The 21,541-nt window shown below is 52.3% G+C and overlaps 1 protein-coding gene across 9 annotated transcripts in view; it reads left to right on the top strand.

Moving 5' to 3' along the window:
- TMEM63C (transmembrane protein 63C) overlaps window positions 1-21,541 on the top strand; it is a 452,188-nt gene that overhangs the window by 97,380 nt on the left and 333,267 nt on the right. For 6 of the 9 annotated variants that reach the window (XM_082384692.1, XM_082384691.1, XM_082384690.1 and 3 more), the window contains 13 exons: window positions 4,080-4,117; window positions 8,986-9,128; window positions 10,533-10,581; window positions 12,405-12,513; window positions 13,933-14,006; window positions 14,620-14,700; window positions 14,813-14,936; window positions 15,690-15,823; window positions 17,281-17,403; window positions 17,860-18,013; window positions 19,233-19,339; window positions 20,375-20,461; window positions 21,039-21,104. In XM_082384692.1, the coding sequence (XP_082240818.1) occupies window positions 4,080-4,117; window positions 8,986-9,128; window positions 10,533-10,581; window positions 12,405-12,513; window positions 13,933-14,006; window positions 14,620-14,700; window positions 14,813-14,936; window positions 15,690-15,823; window positions 17,281-17,403; window positions 17,860-18,013; window positions 19,233-19,339; window positions 20,375-20,461; window positions 21,039-21,104 (1,289 nt within the window). Of the gene's footprint in view, window positions 1-4,079; window positions 4,118-8,985; window positions 9,129-10,532; window positions 10,586-12,404; window positions 12,514-13,932; window positions 14,007-14,619; window positions 14,701-14,812; window positions 14,937-15,689; window positions 15,824-17,280; window positions 17,404-17,859; window positions 18,014-19,232; window positions 19,340-20,374; window positions 20,462-21,038; window positions 21,105-21,541 lie in introns of all 9 variants that reach the window. The other 3 variants (XM_082384697.1, XM_082384696.1, XM_082384698.1) reach the window with 3 other exon arrangements.

The raw sequence follows: 21,541 nt of genomic DNA, 5'->3' as shown, positions 1-21,541 counted from the left end.
GGGTGGGGGCAGGGGCCCGGGCATGTGCAGGAAGGAGCGGGCTCATCAGCGGGGCTTTGCAATCAGCCACCCAACCATTCCTAGCAGCGTGACCTTGAACAAATGCCTGCGCCTTGCCAAGCCTGTTTCCCCGTCGGAAATATGGAGATATTGACCGTACCTGCCTTCTAGGGTGCCAAGAAGGTGGTGGCAGTAAGTGCACACAGGAGAAAGGGAGCAAGGAAGGCCCTCCAGAGCGATGGAGTGGAGCTAAAGTGCTCTAGATGGCGCTCGGGGCCGGTCCGAGCTGAACTCCAGAAGAGAGGTCTGGCTTGCTGTCTCCACCTCCTCACCTTCCTCTCACTCCTCAACCCCCTCACACGTGGCTCCCACCCAAACAGCCCCAGGGTCACCAGCGGTCCCATGCGATGAAATCCAATGGGCTTTCCTGAGTTCTCGTCTCTCAGAAACACCTGAGCCTGCAGATCATCTTCCCTTCTTGAATAGAGGGGAAGCACTTCCCGCTGCTTCCGTGGCATCCCGCTCTCTGGGTCTTCCCTCTGTCGGTGCCTCCTCCACACCGGGAGTCCCCCCAGCAGATCCCAGACCCTCCCCATCTCTCTCCCAGGCAGTGTCATCCACACTCATGACTTCAATTGCCCCCTCTACACAGATCCCTCCTAAATTCCTGGCTCCAGCTAAATTCCTCTGGGCTCCAGCCCCATTTATCCAATGGCCTTCAAAATATCTCCATGTGGATATTGTAAGGGCATTTTGGATTCAATTTGTCCAAAACATGCTGTGATCTCCCTCCGCCTCCACCCGTCCCTGGATCGCTGGTCTCAGACTTCCCACCATCCATTCAGGTGCACACGCCTTGCTCTTGCCCAGGCCCCTGGGCATGGCCAGTTCATTACGAAGTTGTGTTGCCTTTACCTTCCCAGTTTTGTTTCTCTCCACCTCTCCCACCATCCCCCTAGTCCAGCCTCCATCAGTCTCTTGCTTGGAGGAGCATGGTAGCTTCTAACTGATCTCTTTAGGTCCACGCGTGCCCCCTACTCCATCCAGAGCGAGCTCCATAAACAGGGACACATGGCTGTGTAAGTGTAAGCTTTCAGTGGCTTCCTAATGCTCTTGGAGTCAGTTGCGGGTGCCTTGCCATGGTCTCGTGGTTTGGCCTCTTGCCCACCTGTCCAGTCTCTCTTTCTTGTCCCAACTGCCCCACCCTCCACCACGTTGGCCATATTTTAGATCCTCAGAAGTGCCACCTCCTTCTCTCCCCAGGCCTTTCACCTGTTCTCCCCTCTCCCCCTTCCCCACTGGTTCCTCTCTGGCTAACACACCCAACCTTTGTTCAGATTTCAGCTCAAGTACCACTTCCCTGGGGATCCCTGCCCGCCCCCAAATCTGGGTCCAGATCTGTTGTTATACCCTCATGGAAAATGCATTCCTTTTCTTTTTAAGTTTTATAAATAACGTATATTAGTTTTATTTTTTTTAAACATTTATTTATTTATTGGCTGCATCGGGTCTTAGTTGCGGCACACGGGATCTTTTGTTGCGGCGCGCGGGCTTCTCTCTAGTTGTGGCATGCAGACTTAGCTGCCCCACATCATGTGGGATCTTAGTTCCCTGACCAGGGATCAAACCAGCATCCTCTGCATTGCAAGACGGATTCTCAACCACTGGACCACCAGTGAAGTCCCTGCATTCCTTTTCTTCAGCGCTGTTAACCCAGTCTGTGATGATTCGTCATCTACACAGTTAATCTAGTGTGCCCACTTCCCCCAGTGAGAGCTATACTGGTCTTACTCGCCACTGTCCCAGCACCCGGTCCAGCCTGTCGTGTAATTAGTATCTGATATGTATTTGGTGGAAGCAAATTCTCATCCATTTTCATCCCTCCAAGAGACCTGGTCCCTTTACTTGCCAAGACCTGCCCCCGACAAGAACGGGAGCCTCGGACAGGTTCACGTCCTGGAGATTTCCTCTGTCGAATAAGGACAGTAACACCTACCTTGCAAGGCAATTCTCAGATTTATCTTTAGAAACATCACTTCAGCTTTGTGCGGTTTTTTTCTGTACAATGACATTTTATTTTAAAAATATCTAGAAGATAAATCATGATGGCAGCAGTGGGGTAGTCAAACAGAAGAGGGTAGAAATTAGACACGGAGGAAGGGTGCAGTGAGGTAGCTCCTGCAGGGCCCCAGGCAGATGGCGAGGCCTCAACCAGGCTGAGTGGAGTGGGTGAAGTGAACAGGTCTCCTCATAGCACCCTGAGCAGGTCAGGGCAGATGTGGCGGGAGTGGGGAGGACGGAGCCACCGAGGTGGGTGCAGTGAACTGACCGCTGTCACTCAGTCTTGTCAGCTGAGCTGGCTCCTGGGAGCCTGTGGCCATTTCCTCGGGGTGGGGAGAAGAGGGGAAATGTGTCTGATTCTCAGGCCCGCTGTTCAGCTGCTAAGTTTTCTGAATGGTTTATGCCTTTTAGAGGTACAATATATATGCAGGGGAGTGTGTGTGTGTGTGTGTGTGTGAGAGAGAGAGAGGGAGAGAGAAAGAGAGAATATGGGTCCATACCTGGTCACTCACACATCTGTGTCCATGTGCCTTTCATGGGTACATAGGCCACACTTCTACTCACTACCTCTGCCCTCCCACTGATACTCCTCCACTCTGCATATCCACTAGGGCCCGTCAGCAAACCTGCTTGCTCCCTTAATGAACTGCATGTTGGCCCAGAGGTGGGAGGTGAGGAAAGACTCTCCATGTAGGGAAGGGGTGGCCAGACAGTCAGCCCAAGTCTTGTCTAGCAATTCACCCCCTCCCTGGGACTTTCCCAGTCGCCACTGCCACCATCATGCCATTTCCCGTCATCACTCTGCCTCATACCCAGGCTTTTATCCCTACTTTAGTTCCCTAGGATATAGCTGGGGAAATGGTGCCCCCACAAGTGGCCATTCCTGATGGGCATTCCCACTGTCAACCCACCCAGCACAGGGAGGAGGCCTAGAAGGTGGGCCTTACACCTAAGGGAGCAAGGAACTTCCTTCTGTTTCATGTTTGCCTGCCCCTCATTTCTTCCTTTTGGGAAATACCCCTTCCCCAATCCATGCGGTTCTGGGGGACTGTCACCCAAGTGGGCCTGCCTGGGTCGCTGATGTGCTCGTGACCCAATCAAGAGCTGCAACCTTTTCCAAGTTTTCGCCAGACCCTCTGGGATCCCAGAAGGAAGCATGCACCAGGGTAACTTAATCAGCTGCCACATCTGGCAGCTTTTAGAGCTGTGGCCCTCTGCCTACCCTATGCATACAGTTCCCGAGCTGACTGCCTCTCTAGCCCCTCCCAGCCCCCGGCTGAGGCCACCTTTTCCCACCACCCGGAAACTCCAGACAGCAAGACCCTGAGAGAAATATATAATCGACAGGACCCTCAGATGCAGAAGAAGAAACCCAGCTCAAGTTAGCGTTATAACAAAAGGGTGATGTGTGGCCTGTGCGGGGAAATCTAAGGGAAGCAGCTGCTTCAGGTACAGCTAGATCCAGGAAGTCCAGCATTGCCACCAGGATCCCATCTGTGGTCCTCTCTCCTCTGAGCAGGCTTTTTATCTCAGACAAGCTCCTGCATGTGGCATCAAAGACTCACCAAGCCACTCCACTCCAGGATGCCTGGTGTTGACCGAGATGCAAGAACTCAGAGGAAGACCCTTCTCCCAACACCCATATCAATCCCCTTAAGAGCATTTTGCTTGGCCCCTCTTGGGTCATTTTCCCGTTGGTCAACTGACCACTGGTAGCAGACACCTTCTTGACGGACAGTCCACCGGGCCACATGCATAGGGGAGGGGCATTTCCCAGAAGGAAGCAAGGAGGGACAGACAGAAAGCAATTGACGTCCACCCCAAAGTCCCTTCTCTCCCTCCAGTCTGAGGCCCACCCTCTAAGCCACCACTTGCTGTACCAGGATGCCCGACTTCTGAAAAGACATCTCCCTCAGCACCGATTCCAGTCCAGACCTTGCTGGGGAAGGAAGCCCCGGACACTGCCTCACTGCCTCACTGTGCTGGGTTTTCTCACACTTTCTCTCCTTTTTCCCCAGGGCTTCTATTCCTGGTTTTTCAACACCATCACCATGAAGTAAGTGCCTGAGCTTCCTGAGCCTTATCTGGGAGAGGGTGGGGACAGGGTCTCCTGCCCTGCAGGACCAGGCCTTGGGCCTAAATTCTGTGCCCCAACGTCCACTCCCCACTCCCCCTGCCCACCGCAGCCCGGCCCTGGCAGAGGACGCCTTCCGGCATTCCGTAGGTGAAATGGGAACTGGACGCTGCCCACAGCCCATTTTCCCTCTGCCACAGTTCTCAGGAAAGACCCCTCTCACATGCTTATAAAAATGCTTTTATGAAGGCCACACGAGGAAAAAGAAATCCTTCCCGGTACTCTTTGCTTTGCTTCTGTGAACATCGTTCCTCATATTTGCCTAGATGGAGAAAACAAAAACCACCAGGCAGAAGGGCAGGCTTCCTCTCCCAGCCTCCATGCCCATTACGGAGGGACAGCCCCTGGCCCACCGCACCTTCTGGATCTCTTTAGTGTGAGACCCCACTTGGCAAGGAGAGAGACCCCGAGTCACCTGTCATCTCCCGATGGCCTCATACCAGCCAGATGCCTCCGCAGAGCAGACACCTGTCAGAGCTCCATGCCTCCACTGTGTGTGTGGACACACATGCACACACACGTGCATACACACTTACATGTGTGCACACAGCTCTGTCTCCACCTCAGAGCGCTGTATGTTCCTGGGCTCTCCCTAAATATCCCCCACCTGGCCTGCCCTGCCTGTCCTTCGAACCCCTCCTTCAGGGTCCGTCCTTGCCTGGTGATGCCTGCCTTAGGGTGCAGCCTCAGTGCTCCCCAGAGGCCGCCTGCGCCAGGGGCCTGCCTGGACCTGCACATCTGCTTCTTGGCCAAGACCCTTAGGGCTTCTTCCTTCATGTACCTCCATGCCCACACCATTCAAGGGCCTTGCTGGGAGCATTCAGACATTGCCGCAAGATCCCATCCACCTGCATGAGCTACACCAGGGCACCTCTCTTTCCCCAGACCTGTTGAAGGGCCTGGGACCCTTTGGGGGCACAAGATACCATGACTGGGCCTTGGGAATCCAGAGCTGGGCTTGGGACCAGCAGCCTCTGGGGTTTGAGCCCCAGCTCCACTGGTGGAGGACTCCCCATGGCCTTGGCCTCTCGTCTTCGTTCCTCATTCACCAGAGTCCCGAGGAAGTGATACAGCTAGTTTGTGCGTGGGTGGGAATCTTAGCCACATGTTGGGGGAGTGGAAGGGGGACTTTTATTTCTTGGCACCTTCTCTGGTTTTGCTTTGTTAATATTTAAAACATGCACAAGCTTGGATAAATACATTTTTATTAAGAGAAACCTATACCTCCAGTCTCTCATGCCCCTCTTCATGACCGCCCTTTCCTGCAGAAGCCAGAGTCCCAGCACACAAAGCCCACTCAGTCTAGTTAGAAAAACATGGGTTAACAAGACCCACTACACATAATTGATAATGGGGAGAGCATAATTGCTGTGCAAAGGGCATTTGGGAGAGCGAGAAATTAATTCCAATTTGGGGGTTCAGAAGAAGCATAGTTTTGAGCGAGGCTTTGAGGAACGGGAAGAATTTTGACTGTTGTGATGTGGAGGGCCCATCAGAAATTAAGGACTGCATGAGCAAAGGTTTGGGGCAGAGATGGGCAGGGAGTGTCCAGAAATGGTAAATCTTCTGGTGTGGCTAGAAGCAAGAGTACATAGCAAGAGAGGGGATGAAAGCTTGGGCCAGAAGGATCAGCTGGGATCTTGACTACCATACCGAGAATCTTGGCTTTTGATTTAGAGGCAGCAGGGAGCCAGTGACTACTTTTGAGCAGGACACTCAGGTGATGTCTGTTTGTAGGCAGGGGCAGGAGGGGTGAATGGCAGTAGGAAGAGTCCAAAGGCAACGCGAGCAGCTAAGAAGGTTTTTCCAGTGTCCAGGTGAGAGGTGGTGGTGACCAGGGAAACAACGCGGAGGAGCCATGGGGAGGGAGATGATGGGGCAACAACAGTCAGTGGGTTGTTGTTTCCACCTGGCTTCCACACGCTTAGGAAAGAGGGAGAAATCGAGGTCTGGTTTCTGGGGAGGGTAATAATACCACCAGTTGGGAGATGAGGAGATATGATGAGTTGGGAAATTAATGACATAGGGCCAGGGTGAGCATGTGAGTTGACCGGCAAGCTGTTGAAAAACAGGATTAAAGCTTAGGAGAAAGGTCGGAGCTAGAGATTTAGACTTGGGATATGGGTGCACAGAGGTCGTCATAGTTGAAGTCATGGGAGCAGATGGGACACCCAAGGGAAAGGGCCCAAGGGAGAGAGTGGTTGGGACAAGAAGAAAAGGTGGCAACCTCTAGGGCACGGGCTCACTGAAGCCAGGCAGGCGCGAGGTCCAGACAGGGTGTGGTCTGCAGCCTCCAGTCCTACAAGGTTGAGTAGCATGAGCGCTCAGCAGAGGATGTCGACTTTGGAGATTTGAGTCTCCACTGGGAGGGCAGTTCCAGGACGAGGAGATGTCCAAGAAGTAGAGGCAGAGAATGGAAGCCACCTTTTTCAAGAGGTGGGTGGGAGCAGGGAAGGAAGGATATTGGATGGAACTTGAAGGGAAACTGGTGAAGGAGTGGATGCTTAAGGAGTTTCTTGGGGTTTTTTTTTTAAGAGTAGCAAGTGAGCACTTGAACCTGGCTGTAGTTGAAAGGGAAGAAGTGTGGGCGTCTGTAGAGACAGATGGATGTTAATTTAAAGATGAGACAGGTAGAGCAAGTCTCCAGCAAGAGGTAGAGGAGAGGAAGCGATTAGAGCAGAGATGAGAATTAATTGTGAGTAGGAGAAAGAGTGATGCCTGGAATGTCATGGGGACGGCACTTTAAAGAGTGGTGGGAAGAGAACAGAATTGAGTAGAGGAATATGTATAGGCAGACTCAAAAACTCAGGCTTCCCTCAGAACTGTAAGATAGGCTGCTGAGTATAACCTGCGCTTCCGGTGCAGATGGAGCAATGGGCCCAGTGGGGAGGCGGGAATTGTCAGCCCAGAAAGGAGATTCTTGTGTTCTTCGTCCCGTCCAGCCCTCTGTTCCCTCCACCTGGTTGGAAGCTCTCACCCTGCCTCGGGCACACTGTTTCTATCAGGTGAGCAGATCTTGGCACCCTAAGCCTGCAGGCGGACATTCCCCTGTTCTCCCTTCTCACCAGTTCTCATCCACCCCATTCTTGGGATTTAATTCTCAAGTCCAAGGCAGGAAGTATTTTAACTGCTTGAAGTTAAAAAAAGGTTGAGAGCTCTAAATAATTACCTAAATGGTGATATTGAAAGCCTTGAAGATATGCTCTTTGTAATATTGTTGAAAAATAAATCTGAATCCTGGACTGAATGCTAGAAGTTGCATACAACCTTCAAGTCTGATCAGAGGGCAAAGGTGAGTAAACTATGGCACATCCACCAAAGGCGGAGGCGTGCAGCTTGGGGCTGGGTGTGAATCAATAATCCACAAAAAGAGGCTATTGTCACCATTATTATTTGGCAGCCATAAAAATATTTAGACAAAATGTAAAATGATCAGAAAAGACTTAAGATTAAATGCTAAGCAAAAGAGCAATCCATCAAATGCTGTTTATACTACAGTCACAAGTTAAACCAGCAATACAATAAGAAACTAAAGGAAATTGGCCAAAATGATTAATAGCCATTATCTTAGGTTTGATGAGATTGTAGGTGAATGATTTTCTTCTTTTGTATTTTCTAAAGTTTCTATAATAAGCATGTATTGCTTTAAAATTTTTTAATTGAAGTATAACATACGTACAGAAAAGTGCACAAAAAATGTGTCCAGCTCAGTCATCACAAGCAAAACCTATACAAGCACCATCCTGATAAAGAATTAGAACATTGCCAAGACCCCAGAAGCCCTCCTCCTTCTCCCTCCCAATCTCCTATCACCTCCCACCTCTCCAAAGGTAACCAGTATCCTGACTTCTAACTCTGTAGTTCAGTATTGCCTATTTTTGAACTTTGTATATGAAATGATATGGTATGTATTGTTTGTGCCTGGCATCTTTCACTCAACGTTGCGTTTGTGGGGTTCAGCTATGGTCATTCATTTTTATCTCTGTATGGTATTTCATTACATACATATAATGTGATATATATAGCTCACTATATATATATTTCACTACATATATATTTCAATTCTTGTGTCCATTCTACCTCTGATAGACAATTAGGTTGTTTCCAGTTTGGGGCTGTTACAAATAATGCGTCTGTGACATTCTTATACATGTCCCTTGGTGCCCATGTGCATGTGTTTCTGTTGGGTATAAACCTAGGAGTGGAATTGCTAGGTCATAGGGTATACGTATAGTCAACTTCTGTAGGTAATGTCCACTCTTATCCAGAGCTGTGTGCCAGAGTAAGTACCCATGAGTGTGAGAGAGCTCCCGGCATCCCACACCCTCGCCAGCACTTTCTCAACACTTTCCTCACCGACTTTCCAACTTTGGCCAGTCTGGCAGGGTGGAGTGATACCTCATTGTGGCTTTAAGTACCCCTTTTTAATTTAAGGAACAACTTTTTGAAAAATAGGATGAATCCTGTTATCACTAATGGTTTATTCAGTGCTTATGCTATAGCAAGCACTCAAAATGTTTGAACAAGCAATAAAAGAGGAAATAAATGCCTGATTTAAGAGGGCTTCTGGATTCCCAGGAGTGTATCTGTAGCCTCTATCTTTGATACGCCTGTGAAATTCAGTGAAATACATTTCAGGCATGACAAGTTTTGAGAAGGGTGATATTTCTAAAGATAAAAACTCGGGGGTGGGGTGGTCATCTTCTCTCCCTTTCCTCTTATCTACCTCCGACTTCAGTTGTAGCCACGCTGGCTCCTGAGCAATGTCCTTGTCTCTGTGTCTCTTCCAGGAACGAAGATCTGATTAGCAAGTGTGGAGACGATGCCCGTATCTACATCATGTTCCAGTATCATCTCATCGTCTTTGTGCTTATCCTCTGCATCCCCTCCTTGGGCATCATTTTGCCCATCAACTACACTGGAAATGTTCTGGGTAGGCAGAGCTCAGCAGGTCCCGGGCCCGGCCCACTAGACCTAAGAGGCAGCCCAGTAGGCAGGACAGAGCTTGGGTCTTGAGCGTCTAGGAATCTAAATTTTAATTGCACTTCTCAAAATTAGTTATGTGACCTTAGGCAACCCACGCTTCAGTTCTCTCACATGGAAACCAGAGATGATACCTCTTTTGGTATAAATTTGGCCCAGGGCCTGGCACACAGAAGGCAGATAGTAGTAATTCAGTCTAAAACTGAATGTTTATTACCCCCCACTGCACCTGTCCAGGTGTTCCTGGAGGCCTTGTTATGACATGTGACCCACTGCAAAGATCTCTGGACCTGATCTCTCTCTGTACCCACTCTGATGGACACGGCATGCAGAATTTCTCATAGGGAATCTATCCACACTCCTTATAACAGGGTAAATTTTCACACAATAATGTGGTGGGTGAGGGCTTGGGCTTCAAAGACAGAAAAATCATGGTTCCCCAACTTTTACCCACGTCTGCTTCCCAAAAAATTATTTCATCTTATACAGTGTCCTCAGGCCTCAGTTTCCTCAACTGTCATAGGGATTGAGAGACAATGCGTGTCAAGTGGTTGGCACAGTGCCTGATAGTGGGCACTGTGAATAACAGCCAGGGTTTCACTAGGAAGTGCAAACATAGAGCTGTGTGAGGGCCATACAACTAGGTGGTACAGGATAGCACCTTAAATGCCCAGGTGGCAGCCCGGTGTACCCTGATTGCTCAGGTTTCCACCTATTTCTCCTCGGCCAGAGGTAGACCTCAGTTACTTCAAGGTAACACCCATTTCTCATGCTACCAAATACCACCACCAGAGTAAATAACTACTGAGCCCTGCCTTCCCAGATTCTCATCCTAAGAGCTAGTGTGTTGGCAATGATAGTATGATAGTATGGCAATGATAGTATGATTTCATAAAACTTGGAGATGTCTAAACCAGCACACTAATACACTCAGCCAGAAGGATTTACTCTGTTAGAATGAGGCAGCAATGCATTTTCAGAAGTTCTGGGTTTTGTGATTATTGCCAGCGGTAACAGTGTTGCTAATTTCATCATTCCGCTCATGGTGGGGCTGCCGGGTCCCTCCCACAAGCATTCACCGATGTCTGCCCTGAGTCAGTCATGCTCTGGGGTTGCCGCACCAACGCTCGGTGTCACTTCACAGCCGAGGAGCCCCAGTCAGCAGTCCCAGGGAGGAGAGGAGGCCTCTGCTGGGGCTGTTTGGAAGCTGGGGACAAGCTCTGGGGAACTAGAAGGAAGACCAGGTCGTAGGCAAGCATCTCTAGACCCCGGGCACTCACTCAGGAACCCTGAATTCTGGCACCCAACCAGTCAAGGTGCCAGGCTTGAGGTCAGCAACTTTCTTCTCTTTCAGACTGGAATAGTCACTTTGGTCGGACCACCATTGTCAATGTCTCCACAGAGTAGGTACCTGATCCTCTTACCTCCCATTCTACTGGCTTGGGGGGGGGGGTGGGTGTTAGCGTGGAGAGATGGTCCAATGCGTGGGTCCAAAACATGAGCACCACTCTGCTGATAAGAAAGGCCTGGTTTCCTTGGGAACCCAGGTTCCAAGTGGGATGCCAGAAGCTGCATCCTCTTGGTGGGGAAGTATTCTTGGTGCCTCAGTGTCCCCATCTCTGTAATGGATGGAACTACCTAAACCGGTCACTCCTGAAGATTTGGAAAGATGGTCCTATTTGCTTAGTATGTCCAGCTCCCAACAGGATTACTGTAGTAAGCAGAGGTTTAAGGTATTGCTTCCCTGCCCACAAAATAGTTCAGGTCAACCCTCATATAACCGAGTGAAGTCCAGACCTGATTCCCACAGCAGCGAGACTAAGGAACCACAGGAGCTGGGTTCATGCCCCGGCTTTGCCATTAGCCGGCCCTGGGTCTGGGGCAGTGCACCCTCCCCCTCTCAGCTTCATCCCTAGTCCATGGTGGGGGAAGAGCTGTTGGACATGACCTCTAAGCCCCCTCCAGCCCTCATGGTCCAGGAACCTGTGGATTTTAACATCAGCCAACCCAGTTGGTGGCCAGATCAATCTGTACTGAGCCAGATGTGGCCCTGCTGGTCCAGGCTGAGATATCAGCCCCGCCTAGGTCTCATGGCCAGGCTTGGCCGACTTCCTGACAAAGCTGAAGCAGCATTTCCGGCAGGTGTGAGTGGGGTTTGCACACTCCTGCCCCACCTCCCCTTGCCCCACCCCTGATCCTCTGCCCCTGCACCCCTGCAAACTCCATCAAATTCCAAATCCATCAAAGTCCAAACTCAGCAGAATGGTTGGGCACCCTCTCGCCTCCACCTTCAACCAACTCTTTCCCGGGTACTGGCAACACCAGAGCAGAGCTTACCAGCCTCTCCCAGGCCGGCCACTGTTGTAAGTGTGGCACCTACAACTTCCCAACAAGAAGTGAATTTTAATAGGGCAGCAAAGAGCCTTCAATGTTTGTAAATCCATACTGGCAGAGAGCTGGAATGTCCCTTAGGGACCGTGTCACCTTGCCGCCTCTGAGAACACTGAGGAGAGAAACATGTAACTAGATGGGGAAGGTTAGGTGAAATGCCAGCACGGAGACAGTGATGAGGAGATATTTTGAAGCAAGGCAGCCTTTCTCTCCTCCAACTGCACCAAATAAGGCAGGCCCTATTTCTGAGCAGTCATCCTGGCTGGATGCCTTGGGACAGCATCACGTGAGCACAGAGCCCAAGGGCCAGCACTCGTCCTGCCCCAGGGAGGCGGGCCGAATCTGCAGGCCCACCTTCCTCCAGGCCTGCGTGTGACCCCGGAGTCCCTTACCACAGAGGCCGGGTGGCCCCTCCTGTTGTCCTCACGGTCGGCGGGGGCGGCCTGAGCCACAGCCGCTGGCAGCACGACACGGCGTGAAGAGTGTAAGTGCTTCTGCAGCTCTGGGCTCACCTCCCGGCACTGCCACAGCTAGGAGTGACCTCGAGCAGTCACTCTAGCCCTTGTTTCCCTACAAGTAAAATGAAGACATTCACAGTACCACCTTCACGAGGTACAAGAGTCTAGTGAAAAAATGTACACAAAGCATCTAGTCCCACCCTGGGCCTGGCATATAGTAAACACTCAATGTTAGCCTCTATTAGTTAGAGTGGACATACCCTTCTCCATTCCCTTCCAAGGTGCCTGAGTGTCTGGAGGCACCAGAGGGTGGCCCTGGGGAGACCGTGTGGGGTGGAAGTTGGGGTCTCACGCCTCCTGTGTCTTGTTCTTGGCAGGAGTAAGTTCCTGTGGCTGCACAGCTTCTTCGCTTTCTTATACTTTGTCACCAACTTCCTCTTCATGACTCATCACTGCTTAGGGTTTGTGCCCAAGAAGAGCTACAAGGTGAGTAAGTGAAAAGAGCTACTAGAACAACACCCTCTCGGCTAGAGGCTCTCCCCAGCTGGACACCATCCCACGCCCATACTTCAGAGGCATCCCAGCTTGGTGCGTTCTGCACACCTGGGGGAGGGGGCAGTCTCACCTGAGTAGGGCAAGCCTCCTCTGCTTATCCCTGGGAATCGTCACCTGGCACATCTGTCTGGGCTGTTAAACCACTAATACACTTCCAAACCAGTTGGTAAATAGCTGCTCCCAGGTGCCTCCTCCCCCTGCACCCCTGCTGCCCTGGACCCTCTCCAAGGACCCCTGGACCTCCCCACCATCAGAAAACTAAAGGCTTAACTAAGCCCTGAACCTGCAGGGGGCCTCCATCCTCAGCGGCCAGTGCCCCCCGCTGACCCTCTGGGTAGATATTTTGACTACTTTGCCCACTCTTGCTGTGCCCAAGCTCCTTGCCCTTCTACCATCTCCCTGAGGTCAGAGACCCCATGTCCTGCCCCGGTGTTGTCCCCACTGTCTTGGTTTATGTTTCCCCCATCCTACCTCCCAAGCAGACCCTGAGACAGGGATTTGAGTAACATTCACTTGTTTGGGAGGTGATCCCAGGAAGGACCACTAGGTGGGTAGGGTCTTCTGCAAGGGAAGATGGCAGATAAAAGCGAGATCAGCTCCTTCAAGCTGTCCATCCTAAAGGACGGATTCACTTTACCCCACCCCAGAATGCAAATGCACATACCCCTGAAGGGTAATCCCGAATGTTTCAGCCTGCCAGTCATGGAGGCTTGGGCACCCCTGACCAGTCTGGACTCGGCCACTTCAGCTTTCCTTCTTGCCACCAGAAGCTTCTGCCCAGACTCCCCTCTCTTGCAGTACAGTTTACCATACTGTCGCCTTGAGGCGATGGCTCAGGAAGACATTTCCCATCACAGAATAAAATGTGGACTTTGAGGGGCTTCCACATTCCCTCCCCAGAGTCTAGCTCACCTCCTAACTCCCCTGCGCGGTCTGATGAGAGGGACGACCCAGCGAGGTGGGACGTCACATCAAGCAGTGGAGGTGCAGGGAGACCATAAATCAGCAAGAGAGCATGAGCAGCCCTTGCAGGGCATGGAGCTGTGGTCCTTCCCCAGGCCCTGTCTGCAGCCTCTGGTTCTTCCTCCCTCGATCACAGCCGTCTATGGCAAGGGGTCCACGGGGGGCACAGAGATTAACAGAGGTGTAGCTTCCCTGGCTGCAGCTTCCCACGGCCTGCTGACCTCAGGGACACAGGCTGGGGAAGCTGACACTTGGCTTACCCAGCAAGGAGGCGGCCTGATGTGAGTAGAAGACCTACTCCAGGTGGTTCTGGGCCACCTGAAGACCCAGACTCCAGGAGTCCTGTGTGAGCACAGGCTTCTTTCTCCATTGACCTTCCCCACCTAGGTCACAAGGACACTAATGATCACCTATGTCCCCACGGACATCCAAGACCCAGAAATCATCATTAAGCATTTTCAGTAAGTGGGTCGGGTGGGCTGAGGCATGGATTGCCTCCTCCTGGTAACCCTGCCTGGGTCCTCATGTGGGTAGTGATGCACCGGATGGTGGAGTGGGGCTGTGGCTCACCCTAGATTCAGCTCAGGATCAGCCTTTCAGAATGGGGGAGGCCCGGGTTGGGGCCAGAGCAGGGTTTCTGAAGTCAGGGGATTTCTGCATGGCATGGGTGTGATGGGGGATGCTAGTTTTCCTTTCCCTTGTACCTCCAACTGTGGAGCGCAGGGAGCTGCCAGACCGCAGTTATCTAGAGCAGGTCATCTTGAGGCAACTTTTGTGACCCGAGTTCCTAGCCACAGGAGCTAATTATCTCTCCATGAGCAGCAGTTTCCAGCTCTGCTCCCTGGCCCTGTTCTGTGTCATCTGGGAAAGATGTGGCAACTCTCAGATTAACAGGGATCAACCCTGATGTTCAGCCTTAGGAGCAAGGGGTGGATTCTACCATCCAAGCACCAGGAACCATGGGTAGCTGAGGCCCCTAGCCCTGTAGGCTGTAGCTCTGGGTAGGGGGTGGGGGGGGAGGGGGGAGGTCCCCAGCCCTACAGAATGGCTCAACCTCCATGTTTGTGGCTTCAGTGAGGCCTATCCAGGGTGCGTAGTGACCAGAGTCCACTTCTGCTACGACGTCAGGACCCTGATTGACTTGGACGATCAGAGGTGAGGCTGTAGCAGGACCTGTCTGAATCTGGGGTGGGGAGAGAAGGAGAGGTTGTGGCTCTGCTGGCACCCTGACCACAAGATCCTTCTCCTGTTGCCCATTGGCTGACAGGCGCCATGCAATGCGGGGCCGGCTCTATTACACTGCCAAGGCCAAGAAGAAGGGGAAGGTGATGATCAAGATCCACCCCTGCTCCCGGCTGTGCTTCTGCAAGTGCTGGGTCTGCTTCAAAGAGGTAACTGGCAAGGGCATCGGGGGACACAGCAGAGGGGCTAGGGCACCGGGTCTCCAGGCTTTGTCCAGGGCTCTGGGCAGTGCCCCTTGCCCACACCCTGGGGCCACATGCCTCATTCAGGTCTGCTCTGTGCTGCGGCACCTGGCTCCTGCTTTCCTTTCCACCCGTCCTATCTCCCTATTGAGAGGAGTCTTTCTTGGGGCCCCCTCCAGAGTGATCCAGGGAGGCTTGTTCTTGCCCCCTCCTGGGCTTGGATGGGAGAACCAGCGAGGACACCGCAGGCTGCTATAGGCTCCCAGGCCTCAGGCTTTCACTGAGCTAGGACAGGAATATTTGAAAGCAGTGGATTCAGTCTTATCGCCCAACCACCGTGGCTAGAAGGAGGTCTTGGCAGGACTGAACTCTAGCGAGTCCAGAAAAAGAATCATCCCCTTTCCTGAAAATGCTACAAACACATTCTGTCACTCCTCTGGGGACTACTCCGAGTCCAAAGGCACCCCCTTACCCCAGCGACGCCTCGCTTTCCCTAGATCTAAGAGCAGGGAGCTAATTTCAGAGTCATAGCCTCTTCCTCTTCTAGAGCTGGGATCTTGGAGCCCACCTGGGGTCCTGAGCTTTTTGCCAGGCTTCAAAGGGAGCCAGGGATGAAACCAAGACCTCGGGCCTGCCGCCTGAGTGGAGAGAGGCCTCACATCCAAGCGTGAGGCCTGGAACACTGGCTGCTCCAGCTCTGAGGGCCACATCTCACCCCAGGTAGACGCAGAGCAATATTATAGTGAGCTGGAGGAGCAGCTGACTGATGAGTTCAACGCTGAGCTCAACCGCGTTCGGCTGAAGCGTCTGGACCTGATCTTTGTCACCTTCCAGGACTCCAGGATGACAAAGCAGTGAGTGCCAGGGCCAGCTGCTTGCTGTGCCCAGCCCAGCCCTGACAGTGGGCCTCTGCTTCTCTGAAACCATCCTCTTTCACCCTCATTCCAGCCAAGGGGAGGAGGAGAGAGAGCCTCCCTCCAGTTTGCCATATTCTGCCCTCCCCTCGACCCCCCCATGCTCCTCATGGGCATGGCAGCCGCCATCTTGTTTTCTAGAGCATGGCCACATCCATCTTCCCCCAGCTGCCAGGCTCAGCTTGTCTCCAGAGATGCCCAGGCCCTGGGCTCCTCACTCCAATATGTTCTTGCTTCAGCACAGAAGTGGTCAGAGTAGCTGTTGACCTCTTGGTTCCTCTTCCAGGCCTTGACAAGAATGGTACCCATTTCTCCCTCATTGCACATCACCCCTCCCCTCACCACAAGTGACAGAGGGTAGAGAAGCCCTGCTTGCCATTTCTCCTCTCCTGCTGCAAGCGTCCCCTAATTCATAGCCCTACCGCCTCCTGTCTCCTCCGCACCAGCCTCTGGCAGCCCCACCTTGATAGGGAGTGGATGAGGGCCACTCTGGAATGTTCTGGAAGGAATCTTAGGACTGGGTCAAATAGATGGGAGCCTCAGAATCAGTCTTTTGAGGATTATGGGGCCCTCCTCTCCCCGAGGGAGCCTGAACACTCACAACATTTGTCCTCACCCACCCCAACCCTACCAAGGAACAGTGGCACAGGCTAGAGTTTAGTCGCAAAAAATTGTGTACAAAATTGTGCAAGTCACTTACACCCTCAAATTTCTTATCTATCAAATTTGATTACTTACATCTTCCCTGTCCTCCTCCCAGAGGGTTAAGAAGGGATATGTGTTCTAGTTAGTGTATGTGTTATATAAAACAGTACATCTACATAAGACAATAACTTTCTGAGAACACTCTCTGTAGAGAGGATCTAAGGTTTAATTACAGCAGATGTTTGAATTAGAAAACCAAAGATGAGGCTCCAGTGCCAGCACCCGCCCCTCTTTGGTTGTGTCTTCAGTAATCTGTGCAATTAAGACGATGTTAATCACCAATTAGCACAGCGTCATGCACTGTGTAGAACTCAATAGTCGGTAGCTATGGATACTAAGATGGGGCTGAAATGAGTACCTCTCCTGTCAACCTCACAGAAAGAGTGGGTCTTTGTGCTGTCACTAATGTTAAGGGGAAAAGACATGAACTGAGAACCGTGTGGCCCCCTTTTTTCCTGGGCAGTCCCTCCCTCTAATGCCCCTTTCCTTCAGTGACTAGGCCTTGGGGACTGCCCACTTACAAGGTCGAGAGAGACATATCCAAGTCTCCAAGAATTCCCAGGAAGTGGATGAGCCTCTACCTGTGGGATGGCCACAGCGGCCCCGGGCCCCTGGCATGAGCCCCACCCCCACCCCCACCCCAGACCATCGTCCTCACCCCCGGACCTCTGTCTGTTCCCACATCTCCGCAGCATCCTGGAGGATTACAAGTTCATCCAGTGCGGTGTGTCGGCCCAACAGTCCTCGGTGACCACCATCGTCAAATCCGACCACTGGAGGGTTGTCCTTGCCCCACACCCCAAAGACATTATTTGGTAAGCCCTCTCTGTCCCTCCCCTCTCCTTTGAGCTCCTCTGGGACTGAAGAAGGCCGTAGGACGGCGAAGGGAATCAGGGCCTGTCCTCCTGCTTCACTGCCCGCGCACGGCCCCCGCTGGGCTGTTTCTCTGGTGGGCGTCACAGCCTCCGCCCACCCCCAAACCCACCCCACCACAAGCGTGGAAGGCACCCAACCCCTGGGGAAAGAGTTTTTTCCTGCAGAAAGAATTCAGATCGTTCCTTTGGCTCGCCTATGGGATATATTCAGAGCCTTTACAAGTGGTGACTGAGGGGAAGGCCCAGGGCTGTCTCACGCAGGTATGGGTGGGCGCACGGGGTTGAATTAGACCAGGGCAGCCCGGTCCACAGCTGGCGTGCAGGAAACAGCATGGGCTGTGTCTGAGGGCTGAGACCCGGGGTCCTAAGTGCGTCTCCCTCCTCCATCCTGCCCAGGAAACACCTGTCTGTCCGCCGCTTCCATTGGTGGGCCCGCTTCATCGCAATCAACACCTTCCTCTTCTTCCTCTTCTTCTTCCTCACCACGCCTGCCATCATCATCAACACCATCGACATGTACAACGTCACCCGCCCCATCGAGAAGCTGAAGGTGCCTCCTCTGCTCAGGCCAGGCGCGGGGGCCCCAGGGAGATGAAGGAGGAACTCAGGCGAGGAGGGGGTGGGAGGCCCACTGGGACGTCACTCCGATGCCCACACACTTGTGGCAGTGGCAGCGGTGTAAATGGTGGCACAGCGCTTCCCGTGCTCTAAAGGGCATGAATGTGGGTCGTTGCCCATCTTAGGGACCGGGGCTGAAGAGTGGGGGAGCCCCAGGCAAGTTCTGGGGTGAGTTTGGGGGGATGGGCTTGGAGGGCTCCTTTACATTGGGCCAAGCTAGAGGTACAAAAGGGGCAGCAGAAGGTGTGGCAAGCGTGACAGCTCTGTTCTCCCCACGTTCTCTAGAGCTGGGCTCCCTGCTCTGAAGACAGGGTTGAGGGCGGGCAGGCAGAGGTTAGTTCCGAGGCAGCCCTTCTAGAGGAGAAGGCCCTCCAGCTGTGTCTCCACTTCCCACACTTCCAGACACACCCACACCTGGCTGGGCGTGCTCGACGGCTCACAGGAGTCGTCCCTGGAGGGAAGGGCTGCTTCCTGTGGACAGAGGTGTTCCGAGGAACTGGACTGGCTCGTTTCCAAGTTCTATAGCCTCAAGGCTGTTGTAGTGATCCTAGAAGGCCCCTCCTTTCCTGTTATCCCCGTGCCTGTTCCAGCAAAACACACGCACCCACGCGCGCACACACGCACGTGCATGCAGTCAAGCCAAGCACTCCTGCTGCTGCTGCTTACCTTTGCCCTCCTTTGTCAACTTCACAGTAGGCCCCAGGCCAGGGGACCACAGCTCTCCCTGGGAATTCTTGCTCCATACCCTCCCCCTCTTCGCCACTTCTCACACGACATCACAACAAAAGCAGCGTCTCCTCCCTGAGGTATGAGGCATGAGTGACAGCAGCTGGCTGTGGCCTTAGGGCCAAGTCACTAGGGGCAGCCTAGGGCACCCCTCCGGTGACCTCAGCGTCGAAGGCCTGCACTCCTTGGGGATGTCACTTGACCTTGGGGTGTCAGCCTCCGGCCGCCCCAGCCGGGCAGAACCCTGACCAGGAAGGCGGGTCAGAAAGGCCAGGCGCACTGTGCAGCCTCGGGGACACCAGGCCTGCTCTGGGACTGAGCTGGAGGAGAGGCCGGGGATGTGGGAGAAGGCGAGGGAAGCCTGCAAGGATAATGGGGCTTCTTGCATTGACGTCTCTCTGCCCTCCTCCGCTCCACCCCTACAGAGCCCCATCGTGACCCAGTTCTTCCCCTCCCTGTTGCTCTGGGCCTTTACGGTGATAATGCCCCTGATCGTCTACCTCTCCGCCTTCCTTGAAGCCCACTGGACCAGGTGAGCTGGGGGCCTCCCCTCCTAGCCCTGCTCTTGGAACCTGCTTCTTCCTCTGCCCCCCCCAAACCCCACCAGCTTAGTACTCTGGCTTCCTGTCTGGCCTAAGGAATGGAATAGATATGGGGTGGCTTTGATGCCTGAAACCTGCCCAGAACACTAAGGGATATTTTTTTCTTTGGAAAGAGGGGACCAGTTTGCCTCTGGGCCTCTGGCCTCAGGGATGCTGAGATAGGGCCACCATACCAGGCACGTGGGGTCAAAACCCAGCCCTCCTCGGGCTGCTCCCTCAGCCTCCAGCCACTCGCCGAGGGTCTGGAGCTGCGGGCAGAGATAGGCAGTGCCAGGAATTCCAGGCAGAGGACAGAGGATGAGAGTGAGAGAGCAGGACTTGTTTGGAAAATGTCAGAAGAGCTGCTATGGCCATAGCAGAGGAGCCCCTGCACTCAGTCTGACTGTAGACCCATGAAGCCTACACAGTGCCCACATCTTAAACAATTAAGAGCTATTTCCTACTTATTAGCACTAATAGTTCTATGGTAGGAGCTAATTAGTTAGAAAGGATTTACCGTATGCTGGGGCAGGTGGACCTGCTTTGGCCTGAAGGCTGTGTGGGTCTCAAAAGTTATTTCCAGCACCAAAAGTTTCTATCATCCTATCAGGCAGTAAGCCAGGAGGTTTATCTTAACAGAAATCCTTACTGGTCTTTCCTCTGGCCAAGAACAGGGCTCATGTTGCTTATTGAAACTCTGCAAGAATTCTGAGTATCATTAGTAATGTCCCTTGAACAGAGATGTCAAGTATATGGTATGTGTGTGCCTTCCCTTCCTTTTCTTATGCCCAAGGCAGACATCACTAGTTGATCATGCTATTCTTTCCTGCTGCTCCCAGCCACAGCACAGCTCACAGTGCTCCGTGGAGATGGCACTGGTATGCACTATGAAACCATTTTCTAGGCCAGGTAGCCGTCTCTCTCTCTCTCTTCATTCTGTAGTAAGGCGATTGGTTCTTATCATGTCTCTCTTTGTTTCCTTCTAGATCAACTCAGAATCTGATCATAGTGCACAAGTGCTACATCTTTCTGGTGTTTATGGTGGTCATTCTGCCCTCTATGGGACTGACCAGGTACCTCACCTCCAATTATCTCTCCTCTGTCAGCCAGGCTCACCCTAGAGTTGGAACTTCCTCTTTCAGATACTGTAGGCCCACCTCTGGTTGCTGCAAATCCATTCCTCAAATGACAGTCCGGTGCCTGTCATGAGCCTAGCATGAGTCAGGTATCATGCGAACTCTAGGCTGTCAGCCATGAACTCTGCCCTCAAAGAGCTTATCCTCCAGCTGGGGAAACAAGCCTTACCTATCAGCTAACTGACAGCCCAAGGTGGGAAGAATGTGCAGTAGAAATTCAGAAGAGGGAGAGAACATTGTGGGAGCAATGGCTGGCGAAGGTTTGCTAGAGGGGAGGCCTTGAGCTGAAAGGCCAAAGGGTTAGGGCCCAGCATTAAGAAGAGAGGCAGTGTGGATTGGCCAGCTAGAATATTAAGATGCAAGAGTCTTTGGGGATTGGGCAAGGGAGGTTGAAAGGAAGGAAGCCAGCCCAAGAGGAACTGAACCCCAGGCCTAGGTCATAGATTCATTAACTGAAGGGTCTGCTTTATTCTTGTTCTTTTTCTTGTGCTTTATTCTTTATTCTTTATTCTAGTTTGGATGTCTTTTTACGCTGGCTCTTTGACATCTACTATCTGGAACAAGCATCCATCAGGTTCCAGTGAGTACTAGAGTGCATGTTTCAGGTGTACTCCCAATGTGCATTGGGGCTTCACATCAGGTGGATATGTGTATCCTTTATTTGCTCATACAGGTAGAGATGAATGCATGTTAACACTCTCAATTAGGCAGCCTCTAAACATTTCCTGTGCCATGGACCCCTTTGGGGGTAAAGCCCAGGGACTCCTTCTCTGAATGAAGTTTTTGAAATAATTGTAGATTCAAAGGAAATTGCCCCCCAAAACAAATGTCCTATGTACCCTTTATCCAGTTTCCCCCAATGGTAACATCTTGCATAACTATAGTACAATATCACAACCAGGAAATTGATGTTGAAACAATCCACAGAGCTTGTTCAGATTTTGCCAGTTTTACATGTACTCTGAGTAGATTTCCTTAAATGTACAAAATACCTGGGTTATAACAAAAACCAATTAT

This window comes from Balaenoptera borealis (genome assembly GCF_965194805.1).
Source record: "Balaenoptera borealis genome assembly, chromosome: 3".
NCBI classification, from domain to species: Eukaryota; Metazoa; Chordata; class Mammalia; order Artiodactyla; family Balaenopteridae; genus Balaenoptera; species Balaenoptera borealis.
The sequence above is the reverse complement of the archived record's forward strand: the minus strand, read 5'-3'. Positions and strand labels throughout refer to the sequence as shown.